At 39.2% G+C, this 27,394-nt stretch overlaps 1 protein-coding gene across 5 annotated transcripts in view; it reads right to left on the bottom strand.

Moving 5' to 3' along the window:
* UBR2 (ubiquitin protein ligase E3 component n-recognin 2) overlaps positions 1-22,143 on the bottom strand; it is a 129,231-nt gene extending 107,088 nt beyond the window's left edge. For 3 of the 5 annotated variants that reach the window (XM_049892205.1, XM_049892216.1, XM_049892227.1), the window contains exons 1-2: positions 21,658-22,143; positions 13,389-13,648 (exon numbers count right to left, since the gene is read on the bottom strand). In XM_049892205.1, coding sequence (XP_049748162.1) covers positions 13,389-13,648; positions 21,658-21,735 — 338 coding nt within the window. In that variant the 5' untranslated portion in view covers positions 21,736-22,143. Of the gene's footprint in view, positions 1-13,388; positions 13,649-21,657 lie in introns of those variants that run through there. The other 2 variants (XM_049892244.1, XM_049892236.1) reach the window with 2 other exon arrangements.
* Positions 22,144-27,394: the final 5,251 nt, after the last annotated feature.

Raw genomic sequence — 27,394 nt, 5'->3', positions numbered from 1 at the left:
CTCCCACCTTGATCTCGTTTACTGGCCAACGCGAGTCATGCCGAGTAAGAACCTGGGGTTGTTACCCAGTAACAGGACGGTGGCCTTAACTTCACAGTTTGACCAACTCTGGGTAGTTGGTGTCTAACGTGAGGGCACTCTTGCAGAGTCTGTTCCCTCTGACTTAAACATTTGGCAAACTCCTTACACGTCAACCAAATAAATTATGACCTGTTGTTTAGATGAAATATTACAAATGCTACACAGCAGTTAAGAAGAATTAGGAATTAAGTAAATTTATATATGTTCACACGGAAAGATCATCAAGACCAATTGCTGAAAGGAAAAAAGTAAGCCACAATACAATATATACCAATATGTAACTGTCACTTACAAACAGAAAAACCAAACCCCTTGCTGTGGAGTCAATTTTGAGTCATAGCGACCCTATAAAATAGAGCAGAACTGCCGCATAGGGTTTCCAGGGAGCGGCTGATGGATTTGAACTGCTGACCTTTTGGCTAGCAGCTGTAGCTCTTAACCACTGTGCCACCAGGGCTCCCAAATGTGGCCTACTTTTTTAAAATAGTTATTTAAAAATAACTGTTTTTAAAACTAACAGAGCATTGATTTCAATCTTTGGATTATTCATGTTAAAAAGAAACAGCCTTAAAATAAAACTCTGCTAAAAAAAGATCAGGGTTTCAAGTTTTTTAAAAAGCAAGAAACTAAATAACTCTTCTTACTGGAAAAAAGTGGTTCCACGTTAGAGCTTTATGCTTCTAGGCAGAGAAGAAATAAATCTAACCCCTCTGTTTGAGTATTATGGATGGCTCAGTAATTTATCTGAAAATTAACTATCTGGTTAAAAAAATAATCTTACATATGTGTGATCCTTTATAGTTCCTAGCTGCTTTTATATACGTTACCTCATTTTATCCTAACAACTCAGTAAGGTACAAAAAGCAGATTATTATTATTCCTATTATTTGGATGAGAAATCTGAGGAATCTAAGGCTTAAGGAAGTTTAGTGACTTGTCAAAGAGATGACACAATTTATTAAGTTGTAGACTAGAAGCGAGGAATTCTTCACACCCTGCAGTATCATAGGATCTCCAAAACCCTAAAACAATCAATGCTGGAGAGACATCTAATGATCATTCACACCCACAACTGCACTCCTTCCAGATACATGGGAGAATTATACTTGCCCACTCCATTTACAGTTGGACAGAGGCTAGTTCTGGCTAACAGGATATGGGAGAGATTGTCATCTCTGAGCCAGAGCTTTTACTTAGTGGGCACGATCCTGGAAGTCTACTCTTCGCTTGCTGCGGTGAACCCTAAAAGCATTAGGCTAAGCTATGGAGACATAAGGTGGTGTGGTATAAATACGTGAAGGAGACCTCTAACCCCCATCCCACACCCCTACTGATCTGAACAGGTCACACAGTGAGTAATAAACAAATTTTGGGTGTCTGAAATCACCAAGATTGTAAGGTTGTTTCTTACTGAAGTATAACCTAGTCTATTATGGCTGAGTAATCTCAGTAAAAAAAATATGAGGAAAATTATTAAAAAGTAATAAACCTTCATAAAGTACTATCTGGAAACATATGCTAAGAATATTCTCAACTGATGGCAGCATAAGCCACCCCCCCAACCCCAACTTTTGGTTACCTAAAACATTCATGCAATCTGTTCTTAAATGTTAAAAAAAAAAAAAAAAGTGTTCTCATTTTAGCTATGCAAAGAAAACAATGGCCCTCAACCTCACTTCTCTATATCCAACATAAATATTGAACTCAAATCTTAAACCACTCAAGTAAGACTTCTATTTACTACATTATTCTACTAATTATTTGTTTTCCTTAATAATAAAATGTCAAAATATACAGTTATAATAAAAATCAACATTAAGACTGTTTCCCCAATAATACTGTAAATCCACATCTATTGAGTAAGAAAAGTGAAATGCTAATTTTGACTACTCTTACCCTAACAGAGAACTTGTTAGGTGCCACTGAGTCGATTTCGACTCACTGCAACCTCACGCAACAGAGCAGAACTGCCCTATAGAGTTTCCTTGGCTGTAATCTTTACGGAAGCAAATTGCCAGGTCTTTCTCCTGCGGAGCCACTGGGTACATTTGAACTGCCAACCGTTTGGTTAGCAGCCGAGCACGTAATCACTGCACCACGAGGGCTCTTTCAACAGAGAACTAAGTAGAGACAAATACCATAAAAATTAGACAACAGCCTGGAAACAAAGAGATGACTCTTTCTGATGTCACAGAAACTTCATCAAAACAATTTCTTATGATCTACACAATTTTAAAAACTATAAACAATGAACTCTCCACAGGAAAATTAACCCATTCCCTCCACAAAGCCTCTTCCCAAGAACTACACTTACAAGACTCCTAGATACCATTCTTTTTCTACTGAAAGAAAACCTCCCCACTGTAGCTATCAGTCGCCTTTATAATGAAGGGACTAGTCAAGAAACTTCCCAGAGTTTCAACGATCATATTTCATCTTTCCAAACAGTGGACTCCATGTCATCTCACCAGGGTATTGGGTTTCATGGGAACACCTATCTCTAACATGAGATATTCATCCCGGGCACCTAGAACGGTCATTTACTATGCACCAAGAACTACAAAAAGGATCTCATTTACCCTGTCAACAACAATACTGGTATTATCCCCAAGTCATAGTTAAAGAAACTGCAGTTAAAGAGTCTGGTCCAAACGTGGGCCCAAGGGCCCTTTTGGATATTAAATTCCTTTGTTCTCCTATGCTACTTGTCTGTTCCAGTCCAGGTTACAAGATGCTGCTTTCTTTCATCCACAGTTCAAGGCATTTGACAATATGCCTCTCTTCTTTCTGGCTGCTACAACCTACTCTGTTCTTCCTTGGTTTCTCCTCCTCATAAGGCAGATTTTCTCCCCTTTATATCTGTTAACATTTTTTGCTGTGTGTCCCCCATCCTCAACTAGGACATCCCCTTTTCATAGAGTTTTTGCTATTGGCCACTAAAAGGAAATAGATGATGTAATATAAACAAAAGACAGATGAGATTACAAATTTCAGAAATTCTCAAGAAGTACTGATTTCTCTTATACATTGTTGGTGGGAAGGTAGTTTGGGAAAACTTTTGTAGCAATATAAACATCTAAAATCTGTGCATCTTTTGACCAAGCAGTTCTACTTGCAGGAATTTACCCTACGGATATATTTCTACATGCGCACAAGGACACCAAGATGTTCAATGCTGTATTATCTGTGATAGCAGAGACAACATAAATGCCTACTAACAGAAGGCTAGCTCAGTACAGGGCACCCATACAGTAGAATACTGTATACCATTGGAAAGTTAAGAAAAAGCAGTGTTCAATATATCCTTATATAACAATCTTAAGGATAAATTTTTTTTTAATTGAACTTTAGATGAAGGTTTATAGAACTAGTTTCTCATCAAACAGTACACACACTGTTGTATGACACTGATTTACAACCCCATGACATGTCAACACTCTCCCTTCTCAACCCTGGGTTCCCTATTGCCAGACTTCCTGTTCCCTCCTGCCTTCCAGTCCCTGCGCCAGGGCTGGTGCACCCTTTTAGTTCTCATTTTGTTCCATGAGCCTGTTCAATCTTTGACTGAAGGGTGAATCTCAGAAGGGACCTCATTACTGAGCTGAAAGGGTGTCTGGGGGGCCATATTCTCAGGGTTTCTCCAGTCTCTGTCAGGCCTGTAAATCTAGTCTTTCTTTTTAAGTTAGAATCTTGTTCTACATTTTTATCCAGATCTCTCTGGGACCCTAAATTGTGATCCCTGTCAGAGAAGTCAGTGGTGGTAGCCGGGCACCACCTAGTTGTACTGGACTCAGTCTGGGGGAGGGTGTGGTAGATGTGGTCCATTAGTCCTTTGGACTAATCTTTCCCTTGTATCTTTAGTTTTCTTCATTCTTCCTTGTTCCTGAAGGGGTGAGACCAGTGGAGTATTAAGGATAAATTTCAAATGAAATAAGCAAGATGAGAACTGTTTATGTGGAATGCTAGCGTTTATCAAAAGATATATATAAAAATGCTTGCATATGCATAGAGTAGCTGAAGGATACACAAGAAACTAGTAATAACACTGGTTATTTCTGGGTATGGGAAGGCAAATTAAGGGACAATGGAGGGAAGGATACTTTTCATGGTATATTCTTTTATACCTTTTGAACATTGTACCAGTTCATGTTTTGCTTATTAAACTTTTAAAGTCAATTTTTAAAACTGTAGTGCCTAAACTATTCTTTGTCCTTAGTAAATTTACTCTTGTGACTCTCTTTAGATGATGTCATCTAAGTGAAAATCCTCTCCTCACACCATAAAGCATTCCTCCCATTTCTGATGCCTTCCTTTCCCTCAAATTATATATATGTTATAAATATGAAATAAGTATGAAGAGGTCAACCTATACTCTCTAGACTCTTGTGAAACAATTTATATCGCAGGGAAACCCCAGACTGAAATATTCAAGTTCAAACTCCACCATACCTAATACAGGAAAAATTTGGTGAGATCATCTCTGACTAGGTCTCATTCATAAATCTTATAACACATTTAAGCTTCAAATATAGGAAAAGAGCTTACCATAATTTACCATGACAATAAATACACTCCTTTTCCTACCATCCCACCTTCACTTCCACCCCAACCAAACTCCCAGAAGCCTAAACTATGATCACTGTTGAAAACGAGGTTCTTCTTACCTCCCCTTCTAGTAATGGAAGATCTTAGGACTCTGTCATTTAATCAGGGTTTCCTTATAAAGCATCCAAACAGTAAGTTTTCCCTGCACCCAACCTCTTTTCCTCTAGGATGAACCCACGCACAGACATATACAGTATTCCTAGAACTAACAAAATTCCTGAATGAGGGAAGTCTCCACTTACGATGTATTTGAGTTATGACGAACCGCACCCATAACCATCAGTATATCTGGAACACTGATTGCATCTCCCTGGGAGGACATGATGGGAAAATGCATGCAGGGGATATGGAAAAACCTGCTGAGTTATGAACATGCTCCAAGCATTTGATCAGGATAACATGAAGGAAGAGATTGGTGGAAAATCACCTATATGGCAAGAACGCTAAATCTAAAACTTGGTATCATCGATGTGCAACAGCTCAAATCATGAAGACGGGGAACTGATAGATCAGGACTTAATGGATTTTGAAGAGGAAAGAAATGCTGAAGAAGAAACAATGAGGAAGAGGAAGGAGAGAAGATGTCAAAAAATTTTGCAGAGGAAAGATTAGCTGGAGTTTTTTCTAAGCTAAATCAGGGGCTTCAGTTGCTTAAAAACATGGACCTAAACACTGATTGCTTTGCTGAAGTTGACAGGCAGATTCAGAAAAACAGTGAGATGTTAGTGTGAAATATATTAAGAAAAAAAGAAACAGGCCAAATAGACAATTCTCTCTTTCTGACTAGAAACACTATCCCTATTCCCAGGGATAATCCAGATGATCCAGAACCTTCCACAAGTGGAGTTATTACTGCAACTGACAAAATGCCCATGTCATCCAACTCTTCATCATGACAGCAAATTTTTATGATTTGTGTATTTTTTATGTATGTATTAAAATAAGTCTGTAAGTTTATATATAATGTAAACCCCCAAAGACAACTAAAGATTGGATTTTTAAAGATACTGATAATAAATGCCAGTAAGAATGAAAAAAGAAAAAAGAGGTATTCGACTTACATCAGAACAAACTTACAATAGAGTCTTTGCAACAGAACCCCATCATAAGACGAGGACTACCTACACTGTACCTATGCTTAAAAGAGTCCCAAAGAAATGAAATGACAGTAAGTTCATATGAGAGATTACTGTCCTGTGTACCTGTAGCACCAGCTACCCTGTTAATGAACTGGCTGGGTACAAGATGAATGTCTGAAATTGTAAAATCTAGAATGGGAAGGATTTCCTGAACATAATCATAAATAATATCCTAGACAATAGCTGGTCTATAATTAAATGTGATATTGCCAGTGGATAGGACATTGTACAAACATGTACAGCAAAAAAGAATACTCAAGCATTTTAACTAAAGTAGAAGCAGCAAAATAACATCTTTAAAACTGTCTTCTGTACTCTGAATAACATCACAGACATATGCTCAAGAAATATTTGCTGAGCACGTAACAGGAGCGAGGCACTATATATGTGCCTAATGTCTGCAGCTGAGAACCAGTAGCTCACAGACCAGTCCAACTGAGGAAATGAGAGAAAAAAGGATTCAGGCCAAGTCCACAACTCTGAGTCACAAAGACCTCTTTTTACAGCCCAAATACAAATTTTTAAAAAAATATTGTGTGGACATACTTTGTGGTATAGAAGATAGTACTCCAACACAACTTAATTTTCTGTTTAAGAATCAGAGTAGTGCTGAGTGGTCCCCAGATTTGTGTTTCAGCAGAATGACCAAAAAAAAAAAAAAAAAGACCTACTATATATATTTTTGTTTGTTTGTTTTTGGCCAAGAGCATTAAAAAAACAAAATTACCTAAATCATCACTAACATTTCATTAGCTGGTATTTTAACAAGAAAGGACATTTCCCGGAATTTAGAAACTAAACAAATTCAGCTGCAAGAAAAACTCAGTATGTTTCCTCTAGTTTTTTCCTCATTTTAGTGCCTACAAGTGAAAAATTCATCACAGACCAATATTTGAGAAAGAAAGGCAAAACGAAAATGACATGGATTTTAGAGTCAGAGCGCCCTGGTTTCAGGCTGTACAACTGCAGTAAGTCACTTACCTTCTCTGGACTTCAGGGATATTATCTCAGAGGTTTTGGGAAGGATTAAACATGATTATTTATAAAGTGCTTTGCATTGAATCTGGCACCTAGAAGGTGCTCAAGAAACATAAGAAACTTTCATTGGTTAAAATAAATTTTGGGACTTCCGCTTTTGGCTACTGCGTATCTGGAATTGAATTAGACCTCCCACTATGAACAACCATAAAACTAGATGAAGTACATGAGGCATCTATTGTACTAGACAGCATAAGACTGCAGTAACTAAGAGAAGGAAAATTCACGAGGTGAGCCTCACGGATTGCGCTGACTTTCAGCCAGGTGTAATTTCCCACCTGCGGCACAGCTGCTAGAGCCTAAGCAGAGCACGAAGGTCCTGCTGAGCTGAGACTATATCACAGCTTGGGCAAATAGAACAGCTAGAAGCAGTGGTTCAGGGCACCAGAAAGAAGGGATGAATGAAGAAGACAGGGTGAAGAAGGTGTGGGAAAAGGCAGAAATCTACAAAGGGGGTGCATGAGAGTCCCTGGCTGAGGGTTGAGCTGCCCAAGAACAGAGTGATAATCCCTAAGTTTAGCAGAGAGTTGCTGCTATGGAATAAAGAGTGCCATAGACATAGCTGAGGTCGAGCAGGGCCAGAGGACTTTGGGGTTCTAGACAGAAAGTAAAGAAGTACTCAAAAAAATGATGGGGACATGAAACTGACAAAGAAAACAGCTTGAAGGGGCTCCCACCGGCCCAATCTTAAACAATCGGAGATCAAGATAATGGGACTCCATGAATCAATACTGATATAGATAGACAGACAGATGGATACAGTTGACACTCGGTATTTGCAGACTGTGTACTTGTGAATTTGCCGACTCGCTAAAATTTATTTGTAATGCCAAAATCAATACTCATGGTGTTTCACAGATACGTGCAGACGTGCGCAGAGTGGCAAAAAATATGAATAGTTCCCAGATGAGGTCAAACAAGGCAATGCTGTGCCTTTTTGGCTCAGTTCTTATACTACGAACAGGTGTCCTTTTTGCAGCTTATTCAGTGCCACATTTTTTGCATTTCTGTGCTTCTTGATGATAATTTTTTAAATGTTTAAACGGCCCCTAAGTGTAGTGCTGAAGTGCTGTAAAGTGTTTCTAAGCATAAGAAGGCTGTGACGCGCCTTACACTAGGTGAGCTTTGTTCAGGCAGTGAGTTACAGTGCTGTAGGCAGAGTTCAATGTTGAAGAATCAACAATACGGTATATCCAGAGAAAAAGGAAATTTGCTGTGTATGTCAGGCTGCTGCAAAAGTGCTAAGGTAACACCTACAGCACATGATCGAGCTATGGAAAAGATGAAAAGGTGGCTAAATTTGTGGATTCATGAGATGACAACGGATTAAAAAAAGCACAGTGGACAGCATTTTTGAGGTTGAAAGCCAAAGAAATTTAAGGTCACCTTACCCAGGGTCGAGAAGATGTTAAATACTTCTTGGCTAGTATTTTAAAGTATAAAAAAATACTGATACATTAATTATTTGTAAGAAATATATTAAAGTACCTCTAAACAGAAACACACCCAAAACAAGGTCATGTGTCAATCGGTTGATGAAAATACTGTGACCACATGCTCAAAGAGGTCCAACTCTTTATTTCCCCCAGAAGCAAAAGCTGAGTATTTGCGAATCCAGCGCCTGTGGCAACTTTAGAGAGCATTACTGCAAACAGTGAGAAGCGACTGTGAGCCCAAAGTCTGACGAGGAACAGGATATTCAATGGTGTCAAAATACCTCCCACAAAATACTTACTGATTCATTCCAGAAGGAAAAAATGTAATATTACTGTAGAGAAGCTTGCAGACACCTCCTTAATCAAGTGATCAAAGTTAACATCACCAGGTATAGAACAAATCAAAATCATATGCCACCTGATAGGCTGCAATGAGAACACATCACTTCTGTGGTATTCCTGCCTAAGATGCAATTTGAATCTAATTACGAAGAAATATCACACAAATCCAAGTTGAGGGACATTTCCAAAATAACTGGCCTATAATCTTCAAAAGTATCAAGATCATCAGAGTTAAAGAAAAACCAAAGAAATATTCCATATTGAAGATTAAAGGACATGACACTCAAATGCATGATTTAGAACCTGATCCTTCTGTTACGGAGGACATTATTGGGACAACTGGGTCTCAATTTTCTTATCTGTAAAATCATGAGGTTAAATAAGATCTACTCTTCCAAAAAGATGTTTTTGTAAATATAAATAAACGAGAAAAAAATCCAGATCTAACAATCTTTCAACATATAAAATGATCTCTACTGGTATTCTAACCATACTGATAAAGGCTACCAGAGACACTCAGAGGCCTTAAACAAAATTAAATCAAATTTAAGTCTTACAGGAAAAAACCCAAACGAAAAAAACGTTAAATAATGCCTCCATTGATAAGCACATCCACACAATGGAATACCATCTAGTTTTATAAACTCATGTGAAAATCTGTCAAGAATTCGTTACATAAAAAGCAAATTTGTTCCAGTATATATATACATACACACACAACATATCCCCTCTTATACGTATGTGCGCTTAAGATACCCATACACATAGGCCTATATATGCACAGAAATTTCCTAAAAGCATACAAAAGAAAACGTTAAAAAAAGATTACTTCTGGGAAGTAGAAATGGACGGTCAAAAAAGGGTTAGGGTACTTTACTCTCCCTACCCTTGTGTACCAGAAATTAAAAAAAAAAAAGTCATTATTAAATAATAACTAATATAGATCTTGGTTTCTAAATACCATTCCCAACTAAAAGGAAACTTCTTACAGAAATGGCTGATCCTAAATATGGGTCAGAGTTAAGCACAAGTGAGCTGTGGACATCTTGTTGTAAAAGAAAGCAAAGACGTGCTCAAAAATTAATGAAGGCATGTGAAAAGTACAAAGAACTTAGTGTGAGGGAACTACCACTGGCCAAATCTGGGACAATTTGAACACTAACAAGAGTCACTGTAATTAAAAAATTATGAAGATAGACAGAAAGACTCAACATCATAAAAATGTCTTTTCTACCAAAAATGATCTACAGATACAATGCAATTCCGATCCAAATTCCAATGACATTTTTTTTAATGAGATGGAGAAACAAATCGCCAACTTCATATGGAAGGGAAAGAGGCCCCGGATAAGTAAAGCATTACTGAAAAAGAAGAACAAAGTGGGAGGCCTCACACTACCTGATTTTAGAACGTATTATACCACCACAGTAGTCAAAACAGCCTGGTACTGGTATGCCAACAGATACATAGGGCAATGGAACAGAATTGAGAATCCAAACATAAATCCATCCACATACGAGCAGCTGATATTTGACAAAGGCCTAAAGTGAGTTAAATGGGGGAAAGACAGTCTCTTTAACAAACGGTGCTGGCGTAACTGGATATCCGTCTGCAAAAAAATGAAACAAGACCCATACCTCACACCATGCACAAAAACTAAGTCAAAATGGATCAAAGACCTAAATATAAAATCTAAAATGATAAAGATCATGGGAGAAAAAACAGGGACAATGCTAGGAGCCCTAATACACGGCATAACCAGTATATAAAACATTACTAGCAATGCACAAATGCCAGAAGAGAAACTAGTTAACTGGGAGCTCCTAAATATCAAACACCTATGCTCATCCAAAGACTTTACCAAAAAAGTAAAAAGATTACTTACAGACTGGGAAAATGTTTTTAGCTATTACATTGCAGATCAGTGTCTGATCTCTAAAATCTACATGATACTGTAAAAACTCAACAACACAAAGACAACCCAATTAAAAAACAGGCAAAGGATGTGAACAGGTACTTCACTAAAGAAGACATTCAGGTAGCTAACAGGTACATGAGGAAATGCTCACAATCATTAGCCTTTAGAGAAATGCAAATCAAAACTACAGTGAGAGTCCATCTCACTCTAACAAGGCTAGCATTAATCCAAAAAACACAAAATAATAAATGTTGGAGAGGTTGTGGAGAGACTAGAGCACTTATACACTGCTGGCGGGAATGTCAAATGGTACAACCACTTTGGTAATCGATTTGGCGCTTCCTTAAAAAGCTAGAAATAGAACTACCATACGATCCAGCAATCCCACTCCTTGGAATATATCCTAGAGAAATAAGAGCCTTTACACGAACAGATATATGCACACCCACGTTCACTGCAGCACTGTTTACAATAGCAAAAAGATGGAGGCAACCAAGGTTCCCATCAGTGGATGAATGGATAAATAAATTATGGTATATTCACACAATGGAATACTACGCATTGATAAAGAACTATAACGAATCTGTGAAACATCTCATAACATGAAGGAATCTGGAAGGAATTATGCTGAGTGAAATTAGTCAGTTGCAAAAGGACAAATATTGTATGAGACGACTATTGTAAGAACTCAAAAAAGAGTTTAAACAGAGAAGAAAATATTCTTTGATGGTTACAAGAGTGGGGGAGGAGGGAGAGAGAGGGGTATTCACTAATTAGATAGTAGACAAGAACTATTTTAGGTGAAGGCAAAGACAACAAACAATACAGGAGAGGTCAGCACAACTGGACTAAACCAAAAGCAAAGCAGTTTCCTTAATAAACCAAATGCTTTCAGGGCCAGAGTAGCAGGGGAGGGGGCTTGGGGACCAGTTTCAGGGGACATCTAGGTCAAATGGCATAATAAAATCTATTAAGAAAACATTCTGCATCCCACTTTGGAGAGTGGCATCTGGGGTCTTAAATGCTAGCAAGCAGCCACCTAAGATGCATCAATTGGTCTCAAACCACCTGGATCAAAGGAGAATGAAGAACACCAAAGACATAAGGTAATTATGAGCCCAAGAGACAGAAAGGGCCACATAAATCAGAGACTACACCAGCCTGAGACCAGAAGAACTAGATGGTGCCTGGCTACAACTGATGACTGTCCTGACAGGGAACACAACAGAGAATCCCTGATAGAGCAGGAGAGCCGTGGGATGCAGACCTCAAATTCTCTTAAAAAGACCAGACTTAATGGTCTGACCGAGACCTTCTGTTAGCCCAAGACTGGAACCAAAGCCAATTCTTCAGACAGGGATTAGACTGGACTATAAGATAAAAAATTATATTGGTGAGGAGTGAGCTTCTTGGCTCAAGTAGACACGTGAGACTATGTGCGCAGTGCCTGTCTTGAGGGGAGATGAGAAGGTAGAGGCGGACAGAAGTTGGCTGAATGGACGTGGGAATACAGAGTGGAGAGGAGGAGTGTGCTGTCTCATTAGGGGGAGAGCAACCAGGAGTACACAGCAAAGTGTGTATAAGACCTTGTATGAGAGACTGACCTGATCTGTACACTTTCACTTCAAGCACAATAAAAAAATATCATGACGAAAAGTAAGGAAGGGATTATTAAAAAGTCAAGATAGCAGTTAATTATTGGGGAGGAAAGAAGCACCCAGTGAGCTTCTGGAATGCTGGTGATGTTTTATTTCTTGACCTGGAAAATAATCAAATGAATCTTCATTTTATAATTATTTTTAAACTACATCCCCTCCTCACTTATTGACATGGTTAGGTTTCAAAGACCAGGTCGTTACATGAAAATCGGTATTATGTGAAAATGGAGGGTTTTTTTTTCCTGTTTTCAGACCACCTGTTAGTCCGATTTTTTTTATTTAAAAAATATGATCACAGAAATAACAACAGCTAAAATTTACTGACGTGCTCATCACTATGATGAGTCCAGTTACGGATTATTCCTCTGCAGAGAAGGAGGCCTGGAAGAAACAAAGCTGGATAAAGCTGGGCTGTGACTAGAAAGCCCAGGGTTTAACCACTTAACCTTCCTCCTGTGCTAGGTCAGAGCTTCCCTCACCCAGCTACCTCCAGGGCTCCACTCCCACCGCTGCAAGCCCTGCATTTGATCTCAGAGCCTGCTGGGCCCTCTGGGCCTGGCCAGTCACTAAGGCTGGGGGCTTCCTATAAGGGCACTGGGCTTCCTATAAGGGCACTAGGCTTCAGGCCCAGTTCAGCTTACTTTGGGATGTCATTAAACTTGCACGCATTTCATCCAAACACCCTCTCCAATGCTTTCTTTCCTCCCTTCCCACCCCACAGCAATCTTGAGCTGCAGGGCCTCAGGCTCCATAGGAACTGGGAACCCAGAACAGGTGCTGCCTGAGCATCCACCCACCAGGGAGGAGGCCCGCCCTTACAGCAGCTGTAGGTGGTGCCCCCAATGGCAGGAGGGAGCAGAGGGTGTGAGGCAGCATGACCCAGCTTCCTGGAGGATAGCCGGAGACCCTCCTTGAGGGAGGGAACATGTGCCAACTGTTGCTGCCATGCCCACCGCCTCATTAATGTGCAAGATGGTTGGAATAGATTTTTTTACTACTGTCGTAAACTTGAAATGCCAAATAAGATAGCTGATAAGTGGAGCCCGTGTACACAGTTGTTATAGGGACTTTTTAACGTGTATTTCATAATTTTAAAACAAAGTTTTAGGTTTCATTAAAAGGTGTCAAGTGAAAACAAGAAACTTCAAGAAAAAAAATTATAATATTTTACCTGCAAGAGTATGTAGGCTCTCCTACTTTAAAAACACGACCGCAAAGATGAGAAGGTTTGTTTGCTTGTTCAAGTTTTGAAAATCCAAATCCAGGATCTTCACCACAAAGGTACCACTCCATGGGTCCCAACAAAATATGCTGTGCCAGCATGTCTTCTTTTTGAGGGAAAGGGTTGGGACCCCTGCAGTAGATTTTGGGTACGTAGTGGGCTAAATGCTGGTATACTTCTCTAGTGAGGTCAGTTGCTTGCAGCCATTTCTTTAAAAAAGAAAAAATAGTTTTACACAATGTCAATCAACTGGTAATTTGAATAAATTAAACCTATTCAAACCTATTTTTGTACTTTCTTTTAGGAACAAAAATAGTAACTTATAAATCACTTTGTTCATAACACTTGTCACTGTGTATGTCTTCATTCTAAAAGGACAAAATTCACCTATATCTTTATTAAAATGCCAAGTATTCTAGAATCCTTTATTTACAGAGAAATTAAAATTTAAGTGAAATGAGCTCCTCCTCCTCAAAACGACTCGAAGTGACCTTCTGCAGGCAGTACGGGAAAGTGGCCACACAAATCATTATACAGACACTAGCTACTGAGCACATCTGACTTCCTTCCTGATTCCTGCTCACATGATATACTGATTGTGATTTGGATTCTCCTGTCAGTTTGTCTATAGAAAGAGCATGCGGTGAATACGAACAGCCAATACACTAGTTATATTTCTTGTAGGCTAATTAATTAGCAAGTTTATATAGTTATAGTACATGATTATGTCGGTCCACAGAGACTTTGTCCTATCAATTACGCCTTCTTTTCCTGAACAATTGCTCTATATAAGTCCTTTGCTCTCACTCCAAAACACAAATTTAAAAAAACACATTTTCTGTCCCCCAAACCTTTAGATCCAATTGCCTGTGGGAATTATACTTAGATATCTCATAGATATCCACTCAATATGTCTAAAATGAAACTCATGATCTTCCCCCCCAAATTAACTGTATCTCCCTATTTTAGTTAACTATACTAAACTAGAAAAACCTGAAAATCTTCTCTCTTCCTCACCCCAACATCCAAGTAATCATCACATCGTGTCTATCAGGCTTCCTAAACATCTCTTGAACCCACCCATTTCTTTCTCTCCGTTCCCACAGTCACTCCTACCTTCACTACCCTAATCCAAACTCCCTCATCTCTCATCAGGATTAGTACAACAATGTCCTAACTGGTGTCCCCGTTAGTCTTGCCCTTCTGCAATCTATTTTCCAATCTTGCTGCCAGAGTGATCCTTGCAAAATGTCAACTGGATCATTTAGCTTCCCACTGTATTTAGGATCAAGCCCAAGCCCCCTGACATGGGTTACAAGATCCTTTGCCTTTATCATACTCTCCAGTTTCCAACTCCTGACCTCTAATGCTCTTCTCCACTTACTTTACAAAGCTATTTTCTACTCATTCTTTAGATCTAAGTTTATGTTTAACTTTCTCTGAGATGCCTTCTCCGCCCATTTCCCACCCCAACCTCCTTTCCCCACAACCCCCAGGATCTAAAAAAGAACCTAGACTCAATGGGGCATTTAGTAACATCTGTTAACTGAATGACTATATGTTTATACTACTTACTGTCATATAACATTGACATTCCAAAAAGATGCTCCTTGTGCCTTTAATGAAAGCAGAGATAAAGCAGATCCAGGCCTGCAGCTCCGTGTCTAAAAACCAAACCAAACCAAATAAGCCCTGGATAAGGCACCCTTCAAACTACCTCCTTTATTTTTCTCTTTCCTTAAGTCTGTCCCCTTTACTCTGCTGTTTATCTCTGTCTCCCCTATCAACTCTGCCTGTATGTTTATTTGTCCTCCATGCTGCTTTGTGTTATTTTAAGTCACTGTGGCTCTAAGCCAAATAAAAATTTTAAATAAAATGACTTGTTTTTACTAAAATGCAATTAACTAAACTGCTAACATAACTCAGGTCCAATGTTTACCTATGGATTACAACTTAAGTCTCAATTACATCTTTGTTAAAAAAGATGTTTAACACCATAAGAAGAAAATAGGAGGTTTTCATTTTAACTATTACTTGCACAATCTTCAGCCCACTTCCCTCCTAAAATATATAGAGATTTTAAATATTCATGAAGTGTCATATATTAACTTTCTAATCAATTTCACATTTTCAGAATGTTCTTACTAAGTATATAAAAATTTTGTTCACAAGTTAAGGGACTACATGAAAACTTGAAACAGAGGAAACAGTGAAAAAGTTTCCAACCCTAAGGTAAAACTACCTTTTCCAAAGCTCACTAATTTTGCTGTGTTTGCTTTCTAGAAATAGGAAACAGACTGAATTACTCTTAAAATAAAAATATTTGGGGGAAGACAATCCTGCAGGTTTCAAGAATTCCCTCCCTTTGGAGAAACAGCTCTAAACAAACATACAAAAAAAAAATAAACACACACACTTTAAGCTCAGAAATTATAAAAGTAAAAAAAAAAAAAAAACAGTCCACTGGCCACATACAAGGATAATGTCTAGTTTTTCACCCATTATCTGCAAACCCTGTTTCAAAATATGAACAAAGGTAGTCAAATTAGTCTAAGTAACTTATTCTTTATGAATAAAAAACGCATTAAGAGAAAATTCACCTTTATGATCATAGAAAGTTCAGCGCTTCAGACGATCTTAATTTACAACACACTTGGAGATTTTATTTAAAAAGCAATTTTTGTTTCTCTTATGCTTTATGTTCCCATTTTTCCTAAAACTTCACTTTTACAGAATTTTAATCCAAAGAAAATAAAACAGGATGTTTTCTAAAAGAAATTTTATAGTCTCGTGGCTCCAAAAACAGGTCAAATTTGTTCTTAAATTTTTTAAACAAAAAATCCAAAAACTAGTATCAGCTTCTGGCTAAAACAAACAAACTAGCCACCCTACATAAATATATATTATTAGTAAAATAAGCAAGTAACTAGTTTATTCTAAATACCAAATTTTATTATATATTATTGTAAATTATTAACAAGACTTAAAAATCTGGTTCAATAAAAGTGGGCAAATAATCTCCATCTTTAAAAAGTTTAATACTATTACGCAAAAAATTCAAAATTACCTAACAGATTTGGGAGCTGTCAAAGGCACTTTAACCTGATTAAATTTACACACGTAATATATAAAGCAAAGCACCTTTATATGAGAATTCTATACCTAAGATACTGAATCAGTAAATGGTAATATTATAGGTTAAAAAAAAAAAAAGGAATGAGGAGAAAGCAAGCAGAAGGAAAAAAATTAGGACCGCCGTTCAGAATAATGGCTCACACATTTCTCAAAGGAATAAAATCTCTAGCTTTCCTGTTGTCCTCATCAACATATACTAGCTTTTAACTGTTTCTCTGACAAAATTTACCGAGATTTCTGATTTAGGTGCATTTTAATTTGTCCTTATTTCAGACACTTAACAGCTGTCACACCTATGTGCACAGGAGAGTATAAGCATCCCTACTTCAAAAAATCAGCCAGTGAAAACCCTATGACTCCCAAGGTTCTGATTCCCGTTGTACACAGGGTCGCCATGAGTCAGCTGACTCCTTGGCAGCTAACAACATCTTACTAGAAGTCCTTTGATAAGGGAAAGTAAAGAAACTGTCAACTTATCCCACTAAACATTTTATTACAATTTTCCAGGAGCTTTCCTTACTGCACCCTAAATCTAAGCCTTAGGATAGAGAGCAAGTACAGTAAACACAAAAATGAAAGAATTTCTAGAGGTTAGCCTTTTATCACAGTATCTAATTATTACCCAGCCCAATCTAAGTATTACTCAATTAAAATTGTATCCTCTACACCACATTTGGTTTTGCTTCAAACAGGGATAAGCATCATGTAAGCTAATCATAAAACAACAATCACTACTCCTCAAACAGTATTTTAGGGAACCATATTAAGAAAAAACTTAAATTATCTTAAAAGCTCTAAAAATGAAACAGGGAGAGTATTTACAAATCAAGCAATATAGAAACTCAATAATAATAAGCAAATAATCTAATTTAAAAAATAGTCCAAAGAAGATATACAAATGGCCAATACCCTCATGAAAAGATGCTTAACATCATGAGTAATTAGGTAAATACAAACCAAACCCACAATGAGATACCACTTCATACACATTAGGATGGTTATAATCAAAAAGTTAGATAATGATGAGTGTCGTTGAGAAAGTGGAGAAATTGCTGGGAGGAATGTAAAATGGTGCAGCTACTTTGGAACAGTCTGACAGTTCCTCAAAAAGCTAAACAGAGTTAGCATAAAAAAAAAAACCAAACTAGTTGCCACTGAGTCGATTCTGACTCACAGCGACCCTATAGGACAGAGTAGAACTATCCCATAGGGTTTCCAATGAGTGGCTGATAGATTCAAATCGCTGACCTTTTGGTTGGCAGACGAGCTCTTTACCACTTCGCCACCAAGGCTCCACGGTTAGCATATGACCCAGCAATTTCACTCCTAGATACCCCCCCCAAAAGAAAACCCAAGTCCCTGCAAAAATTTGTACATGAACATAACCAAACACCTTGCAGGATTGGGTTACTGGGTTTGAGGGCTTAGAACCATAGTCTCAAGTGGCAACTTGGTCAACCGGCATAACATAGCTCATAAAGAAAACTTTCCGCATTCTAGTTCCATGAGTAGCATCTGGGGTCTTAAAAGCTCGAGAGCAGCCATCTAAGATACAACTATTGTTCCCCACAATGTCTGGAGCAAAAGAGAAAGAAGGAAACCAAAGACTCAAAGAAGAAATTAGTCTACAGGGCTAATAGTCTACTCAAACCAAAGCCTCACCTACCTCAGACCAGAAGAACTAGATGGTGCCCGGCTACCGCTACCACCTGGTCTGCCCAGGAACATGATATAAGGTCCCAGATAGAATGGGAGAAAATGTGCAACAAAACTCAAATTCCTAAGAAAGGCCAGACTTACTGGACCAGCAGAGACTAGAGGAACCTTCAACACTATCGTCTTGGGATACCCTTTAAACTTGGAACTCAAACTACTCCTGGACGCCACCTATCAGCCAAAAGACAGTGCCTCATAAAATAAATAACATCACCTGTGAGTACTGCACTCCTCTAAACAATCACCTAAATGAGACCTAACGGTCAACACTTGCCCTAGACCAAAGATGAAAAATGGGGGCAAGGAATGGAAACAGAACAACCAGAATGGAAATAATGAGAATGCTAACGCATTGTGAAAAGCGTAACAAATGTCACTCAATAATATGTATAGAAATTGTTTAACGAGAATCTAATTTGCTATGTAAATTTCCTCCAAAATCACAAAACAAACTTGTATGTGAATGCTCACAGCGGCATAAGTCATAATATGCAAAATGTGAAAACAACCCAATTGTTTATCAACTGATGGATAAATGAAATGTGGTGTATCCATAATATGGAATATTATTTAGTAATAAAAAGGAATTAAGTATTGATACATGCTACAACCTAGCTAAAAACATTACATTAAATGAAAGAAGCCAGTCACATACATATTGTATTATTCCATCTATATGAAATCTCCAGAATAGCCAAATCTATAAAGACAGAAAGTAGATTAATGGCTGTCTGAGGCTTGGAGGTTTATGCAGAAATGGAAAGTGACTGCTAATGGATACAGAGATTCTTTTTTAGGGTGATGAAAATGTTCTAAGATTAATTGCTGTGATGGTTGTACAACTCTATGAATATACTAAAACCCACTGAATTGACTGTGTATGAATTTTTTTTCAAATCTGTTAAAATATTAAAGCAAAAAATATATATAGACTTAAAACTTCTACAGCGAATATGTATTTCATTTATAATTGGGGGAAAACAATACATGTATTTCTTAAAACATAATCACCCATTAGAGCACAATATTATTATAATCAAATCTGTGGAGCACAAAATGTAGTAAATAAGAGCTGAGAAGTTTTGGGAAAGTCATAGTTGTTGTGGAATCAATTCTATCAGGAAAATGAGAAGACTGAGAAGAGGGAGCCATTTCCATATCCTAAATTTATAATAATTAAAGCCAGCCTAGATGCTTTTTGTGAGGCATAGTACTTAGGATATATGGGATCACAATAAAGTCCTTTCTCCTCATAACAGAAATAAGAAAAGCGGTGTGTAAATAAAGTGTGGGAAAGAAGAAACTAGCGCTCACTAGTAATCTAAAACGGATGTGATCCCAACAAATTACCAGTATTGTTTATCCTCTCTAACATTTACTTTAAATTGGAGAGGAAACTTTATTAAGTCTGTGAAAAAGAGCTGTGCTGGAGCCTAAGTTGAAAGAATAGTTTTAAGTGCTATGCTAACATAACTAAAATACAGACAGTAATCCTTTACAAAGTAAGGCTAGGCTTTATAGCTGGAGGAATCTTATATTTTCATATTAGTTTGCACCTAATATTTGAAGGAATTTTGTTAATTATTAGAGTAAACATTTTTCTTTATATTATTGGTCAGAAAGCCATTTAAAGTAAACAGAGCAATAGTAAAATGGAATTCAGTTTGTTGATCTTCACAAACTCAAATGAAGTCCAAATTAATAAATTTTTATTGCATTTCCCTTTATTTTCCCCATTGTGTCTGCTTGAGAATTTCACTGCTCAAGAACTAGGAGCACTGGTCTCCAGCACCGTTTCTGTTAACTGGTTTCTTCAGGAACCTCAACAAGTTGGAGAAGCTCTGCTACTCAATAGTTTGCACTTTTAGAATAGGGATAATAGAATATGTAGCCTGCATCTCTGGGCCAACAGGCACTAATATTTGGCGGGATTAAAAAAATTACTTTGAGGTAACTAACTTATTCAATATCAACAGGCAAGACCATGGATAAGGAATAGCTGCCGTTATTATAATATTACTGTTTACTTGTAATGCTGCTTTCATTTTCTTGTTCAAATCTCTTTGATAATTACCAATGAAACGCAGATGGGGGATGTAAATCCTTGGGTTGTTACCACATTAAGCAGAAAGTAAAAGAAAACATAGACTAAGCAACCAAGTCAGGACTGTGGTTAAAACCAACAACAAAAAAACAAGCAAAGAACCATGGATTTCTTTAAATGTTCACCTCTACTCCTGCCTTCACTTATTTCCACCCTAAAACTTCAGTGTCTTCATCAATTCACTCAAAATAACTTCACTGCCCAACAGCCCCACAGTGCCCCCTGCTCAAATTTTTTTCATAACATTCAGACTGTCGACTTGTGTTCACTCCCTTCCTAGTAGTTTTTTAAACTGGAGGCCTTAGAGGTGGGGCCCAAGTTGTTTTGGTCCATTCATAATCAATCTGGACAATCTGTTCTAATGGGTGTTCCCTGTCCTGCTTGGGGAAAAATGCCATCGAGTTTCATCAATCATTTTACAACTACTAGCATATTCAAATTACAGTTTCACTACAATGCTAAGTATCAGTTTGGGGCATACTGCTTCTACTATGCTTTAGCCAACCCTCATATTATTAGCTTATATTTGGTGAAAACTGCTGCCTCGAAGTTATATAACGTTTGTCGTCTATCCAAAGACCATCAACTCCTAGAAAAAAAAAATTTCACCTGCAGCCTCCATCACTACTACTTTCACACATTCACTAAACGTGTCAAGACACTATCTTCCACGCATTCATAAACGTTGTGGACCGACCAAACAGGTTAAAAAGCGCGCTGAAGGGGTTAAGGGAGAGAACTGTGTCGTTTGCATCCCCGGTGCCTAGGGCAGTCCCAGAAACAAAGTGGGGGCTCAGTTAATGAACCTTTTTTGGTGGACAATGTGTATCTCCGCTTATCTCAGAAAACGGAATCGGGAAGACCAAGTAGGGCGATAATACCCAAAACGCTAGGAAACATCTCTTTCCCTCCCATCTTCCAAGAGCTGGAATAAAGGGCAAAGGCCTGCGTGTTGGGGACTTGCGGGAGGGTGAGGGGAAGAAGAATAATGAGAGCTCTTGGGTCAGCCGGGACTAAAAGGGAATGTAAACGCGGCTGGTGCACAGTGCAGTGCTGGCGGCTGTTTGAGAATGAAGAGGGAAGGAGAGAAAGGAGAGGGGAAAAACGATCGGTGGCCTGCCCGGGCCGTTACTCCACAAGGCCAGGCCGGCCCGGTCGTCACCCCAAGTCAGGACCAGACTGCACCAGGATTTCCAGGAGTGGGTTCCTCCCCCCGGCGCGGCCAGCGAGGGCTGGACGTCCCCGCCCGGGTCCGGCACTCACCCCCGCGGTTTCCTCGGCCGAACATTCCAGCAAACTCCGGTCGATGGCCTGCACCTCGGGCTCCAGCTCCGACGCCATCTTCCCTTCTCCTTCTCCCCAGCGCTGACGCCGCTACCGCCGCCCCGAGGGCCGCGGCCTCGCCACGGCCCCGGCGGCCGCGACCGCTACCCTCGCCCCAGGCAGTCAGTCAGTCAGTCCCGGAGCCGCCCAGGCGGCTGCGGGGGAAGCAGCAGAGGGAGAAAGGCGCGGTGAGCCGGACAGGAGGGACGGCGGTCTTCTGCGCTCCCGCCCGGGCTCAGCGCCTAAGCGTCAAGTCACTGCTTCGTCCCTGCCCAGGGGAAGGACACAGAGGAACCCAAACCTGGCACCCTTGCTCGCTACTACCGTCTCCCGCACCGGGAAAGGGGCAATAACACTCAGGAGGGGAAGAGGAGGATACTGGGAACTGTAGTAGATCTCAGCACAGCACAGAGAACGGTGACACCCTTATAGGGTGCCCCACGAGGGTATTGTGGGAGTTGTAGTCCATTTCTAACCGGAGACTGAGCAAATGGCAGATAAGGGGGCGGGACTTTCTGGACGACTAGAATCATGGGAAGAGATTAGTGGCATGAGACGCCTACCTGGGAAAGGCACGAACCCAAGACCAAACCAAACCTCTTGTCGTGGAGTCGATTCGGATTGATAGCGACCCTGTAGGACAGAGTAGAACTGCCCCATAGAGTTTCCAAGGAGCGCCTGGTGGATCCGAACTGCGGACGTTTTGGTTAGCAGCTGTAGCTCTTAACCACTACACCACCAGGATTTCCGGAAGAGGCACCAGAACACGATAATGTGGGAATTGTAGTTTTATCCCATACACCCAATTGTTCATTTTTGTATTTTCAGCGCTTTGAACAGTGCCTGGCACGTGGTAGACACGTAAGTACTTGTCAAAGCCTGACTTAAGGTAGGCACTCAAATGCTTGTCAAAAGAATGGATGAATTGCATTCTACTCCTGTAGAATTCTTTGACCCTGTCATCCATCATCCTCTCTCCCCTTAGACTAGTACCGAATTGAACATTACCCAGGTGTTTTAAGGTTTTAAAATATGTTTAAATGCTGTTAATAGAAAAACTTTTCAAGCAATTTAGTTATGACCGCTTATCAAGATTACGAAAATTTCCTGCAAAGGAAAAGGACTGTATCAGGCCAATTTGAAGATTTACTCTTGGTAAGGACATTTGATAGACATAGACAACCATTGTTAGATTAGATATTTAAAAAAATTCTGTTTGGTTAATGGCAATTAGATTCTTGACTGACAGTTGGGTGAATGGGTTTCTTAAAACAAATCTTCAACCATTTAGAGTTTATCAGAAAATTGGTTACACGTTTTATCAGGAGTGCTAATTTTTTCCCAGAAGGAAGTTGTGAGTTACATTACGCAAAAAAAAAAAAAAAAAAAAGTTCTGACCCAGACCAAGTAGGGAACATGTTTTTGTTGTTGTTATAATTTGGAAATTTTAGAATCTTACAAGCATCCAGGAAGAGAAAACACAAAGGTTCCATAATCAGAAGCACTGGGTGCCTCAACCTTTCAGATATACATTTGAGATTATTATATTTTCAACCAACATTTCTAGGTATTTGTGTTGGGATTGGTGGTGATTCAGATGATAAAGTTTGCCATATTTTTAGGATAGTTAAAATGTGAGCTCCATGTAGGCAGTAACTTTCTGTTTTCACTTATGTACATATGTTCCTAAAACAGTGCCTGACGTATTAGATTCCCAATACACCTTGGTTTTTTTAACCTAATAATGCTTTGTTATTTTTATGACTGCATAGCGTTCTGTGCTATTCCATGAATGTATCGCAATGTGTTTAAACTATTGATGAACTCATTGGTTCTTTCCAGTGTTTTGTGTGATTAAAAGAATATTCAATTAAATTCCATTTTCATATTGATTGGCAAGCTAAATTTTAGGTATACCCACAAAACCCACTGCTGTCGAGTCGATCCCAACTCATAGCGACCCTATAGAACAGAGTAGAACTGTCCCATAGAGTTTGCAAGGAGCGCCTGGTGGATTCAAACTGCTGGCCTCTTGGTTAGCAGCCATAGCACTTAACCACTATGCCACCAGGATTTCCAAATTTTAGGTATAGCAAAGGATAAATTTGTAGAAGGGAGTTTTCTGGGTGAAAGGAAATAACGTAACTGGTGAAAGGGCAAAAGGTACAAACTGAGGCTCAGAAGGGGCAGGACTGTAAAAAGGCCCACTTGGGTGCCACCTGTTATACCCAGTCCCAGGCACAGGACCTTCCCTATGCTCAGGGCTTTCCACCCTGGCTCCTCACTGGGCCTAGACATGGTCTCAACCTCCAGCTCATTACCTACTTCCCTCTCTCTCCCCCTGCAAAAGATACCCATCTATGTACTATTTCCCACAAAGCCCAGTCTTTGGCCATATTCATCCTTCCATCCACCCATCAATTCATTCAGTGCATATTTTCTGAAGCTCCTACTAAATGCCAGTCACATTCTTGTTACTGGCAAGATATCAATTAGCAGGCACAGTTACTGCTTTCATGGGCTTATATTTTAGTGGAAGAGACAGACAATAAAAAAGTAAGTGAGTGAATACATTATACAATTACAGATATTGAGAAATGTTCAAAGAAAATAATTAGGGTGATCAGAGAGGTATATCTGAGGAGGGGAAAGTTGAGCTGAGTCTTGAATGAGAAGAAAGGGTCAGTCATGTGAAGATCTGGGACAAGGGCATTCTAGGCAAAGTAGACAGCAACAGCAAGGGTTTTAAGGCTGGAACAGACTTGGCATGAATCAGGAACAATAAGTTTCATGGCAGTTAGTTTTCATATAAACTAATAAATGCTATGCCAGCTGGTAACAGTAATAGGTATATTATTCCTATTCTCAACTAGCATCTTTCAGATAAGTGTTAATACATTTCAGTTTAGATACAACAAAACTGAGACTTATGAAGGTAAGATAACTTTCCCAAGGTCACTGTGGTAGGTTGACTGCAGTTTAATGACCCTCATTAGGGGGCTTCCTGTAGGCACTTCCTTTACAACGTGACTCTACCACTCTTTACATCAAGAAGTGGTGTCTACAAAAAAAGACCAGACTTACTGGTCTGGCAGAGACTAGAGGAACCCCCGAGACTATGGCCCCCAGACACCCTGCTAACTCGGAACTGAAGCCACTCCCAACGTCCACCTTTCAGCCAAAGATTAGATGGGCCTATAAAACAAAAAATAACACGTGAGGAACATGCTTCTTAGTTCAAGTATATGAGACCAAATGGGCAACACTTGCCCAAAGACAAAGGTGAGAAAGCAGGAAGGGACAGGACAACTTGATGAATGGACGCAGGGAACTTGGGGTAGAAAGGGTAAGAGTGTTGACACGTTGTGAGGATTGCAACCAATATCACAAAATGATTTGTGTATACATTTTTGAGTGAGAAACGAATTTGTACTGTAAACTCTCACCTAAAGCATGATAAAATAAAATAAAGAAGTGCTGTGTATTTCCCTACCCCTTGAATCTGGGCTGGCCTTGTCACTTGCTTTAGTGAATGGAATGTGGTAGAAGTGATAGAATAGCAGTCCCAAACCTAAATCCCCAGAGGTGGTCTTGCATGCTTCCTTCGAGTGCCCACTTTCTCCCTAAGAACAAGTCTGCGCTAGCCTGCTATAGGATGCGAGACCACATGGAGGAGAATCTAGATACAGCTGGCAGCCAGCCAACTCCTAGAAGCAGAGGCACCTAACTGACCTGTGGGTAGCTGCAGACACATGAGGGAGACCAGAAAAAATGGCCTAAATTGCCAACCTGCAGAATCATGAATAAATGATTAATTAAAAAAAAAATTTTTCATGGCAAAGCATATAAAACATAAAATTTGCCATTTTAAGTATTTTTACATGTGCATTCAGTAACATTTGTTACATTCACAATGTTGTGCAACCACCATCACTATCTATTTCCAAAACTTTTTCACCCCAAACAGAAACTCAGAGCTCATTAAGCAGTAATTGATGTTTTAAGCCACTAAGTTTTGGGGTGATTTTTAATGCAGCTATAGCCATCAATTCAGTCACACAGGTAAGGGGCAGAGCTGGCCTTTGAACTCAAGTCTTTCCAACTCCAAGGCTCATATTCTTTTCATGCAATGCTGCTTCTCCAGTGTACCCATTTCCAGGTAAGTTAATTTATACATATATATATATTTTATATAATTAACCAAGCTCATGTACAGTAGGCCAAAAGCCAGGGAAGGCTCCCTTCTCCTTGTTGGGTCCTATATTATTTGACTCTTACAGGCCATGGATAAAATATTGAGAACTTTGTGTTTTTGAATTGTTTCAAAAGAGTGAACAAAGACATTTCTATGTTAGGAAAGCCACTTCAAGATAGGTTCATTCATGATTAAGATCTGTGGACACATGCTCTGCTTTTCTTGGGGACAAAGTTACCTGGTTCTCTCTTTTATGTCTGAGATGATTAAAATGATGACAGCCAATTGCAATTTTTTTTCCCACCTCATTTGGGGCATTGAGAGTGAGTTTCTTCTAGTCTTAATAGAGATGTTATAAAGCAGCTGGCATACCAAAAAGTCCTCAGGGAAGAAAAAAATAAAAAGATTTTGAAGGATACATTATGTATTCCATACCTATTGTTACTGATACAGGTTGTTTCCTGGGAATGGGATCTTGTGGCTCCTTGTTCCCTAAAGTTAGCTTGTCATTGCTACCTTTTTTCCGGATGTGGAAAGGACTGTCACATGGCATACTGTGAGGAAGAATTGCATCTGGTCATTATGTGATGGAAAATGAAAGAAGAGGTCTGGTGTCTGACTGCTTTTCAAAGACATTAGTAAACTATGACACCCAACCAGAAAAGGACAAGGATTCAGGGCTGCCAGACATGGGTATTATTATACCCAAAGCAGTTGCCATCTGTGTGTCAGGGTAAAACTGTGCTCCGTAGGGTTTTCAATGGCTTCTTTTTTGGAAGTAGTAGGTCTTTTTTCTGAGGCGCTTCTGGGTGGACTCGAACCTCCAACCTTTTAGTTACCAGCTGACCGTGTTGACCATTTGTACCACCCAGGGACTCCACTAGTATACCAGCCTCTCAGAAAGTACCATTCAGAAGTTTTAGTTACTGTAGCATATACTGTGGATTGGCTTACCCAGCCAATTCTCACCTCTGGGTATACCTTACCGACACCCACTGCCGTACTACAAAGTGTGACAAGCTGAAAATTATGTTTCCCAGCCTCTTTTACAAGTAGAGTTCTGTAAACAAATTGAATTCTACCAGTTAGATACACTCCAGTGAGATTTGGAATTTGGTAGTGAGTTGGAGGCTATCTTTCTGTTCCTATGACTGTTAGTGATATCAAGCATGATCATGGAGATATTGAGGTATCTACAACAGAATTTAGTCTATAGTTCCCAGAGTTTTAAGAGGCAGTTATTGTGGTGGTGGCAGCAGCTTCCAGATCCTTGGATTACAGTGATGGGGGTATGTTTTAAAATTCAACTGGGCTTAACCTAAACAGTGCTCCTCAACCCCTTCTAACTAATGTGTGAGCATCTAGTTCCTTGTACCAAATACCTTGCTGCTTAAAAAGCTATGGAGTAGTTTTTATTTTCTGCAGCTGGACCTTAATGGATAGTTACTAATTAGCAAATATACATTTGTCTTGTTTTAGGTT

Source organism: Elephas maximus, chromosome 1, assembly GCF_024166365.1.
Source record: "Elephas maximus indicus isolate mEleMax1 chromosome 1, mEleMax1 primary haplotype, whole genome shotgun sequence".
Classification (NCBI taxonomy): domain Eukaryota; kingdom Metazoa; phylum Chordata; class Mammalia; order Proboscidea; family Elephantidae; genus Elephas; species Elephas maximus.
Note: the sequence above shows the minus strand (reverse complement) of the source record. Positions and strands in the feature narration are given on the sequence as shown.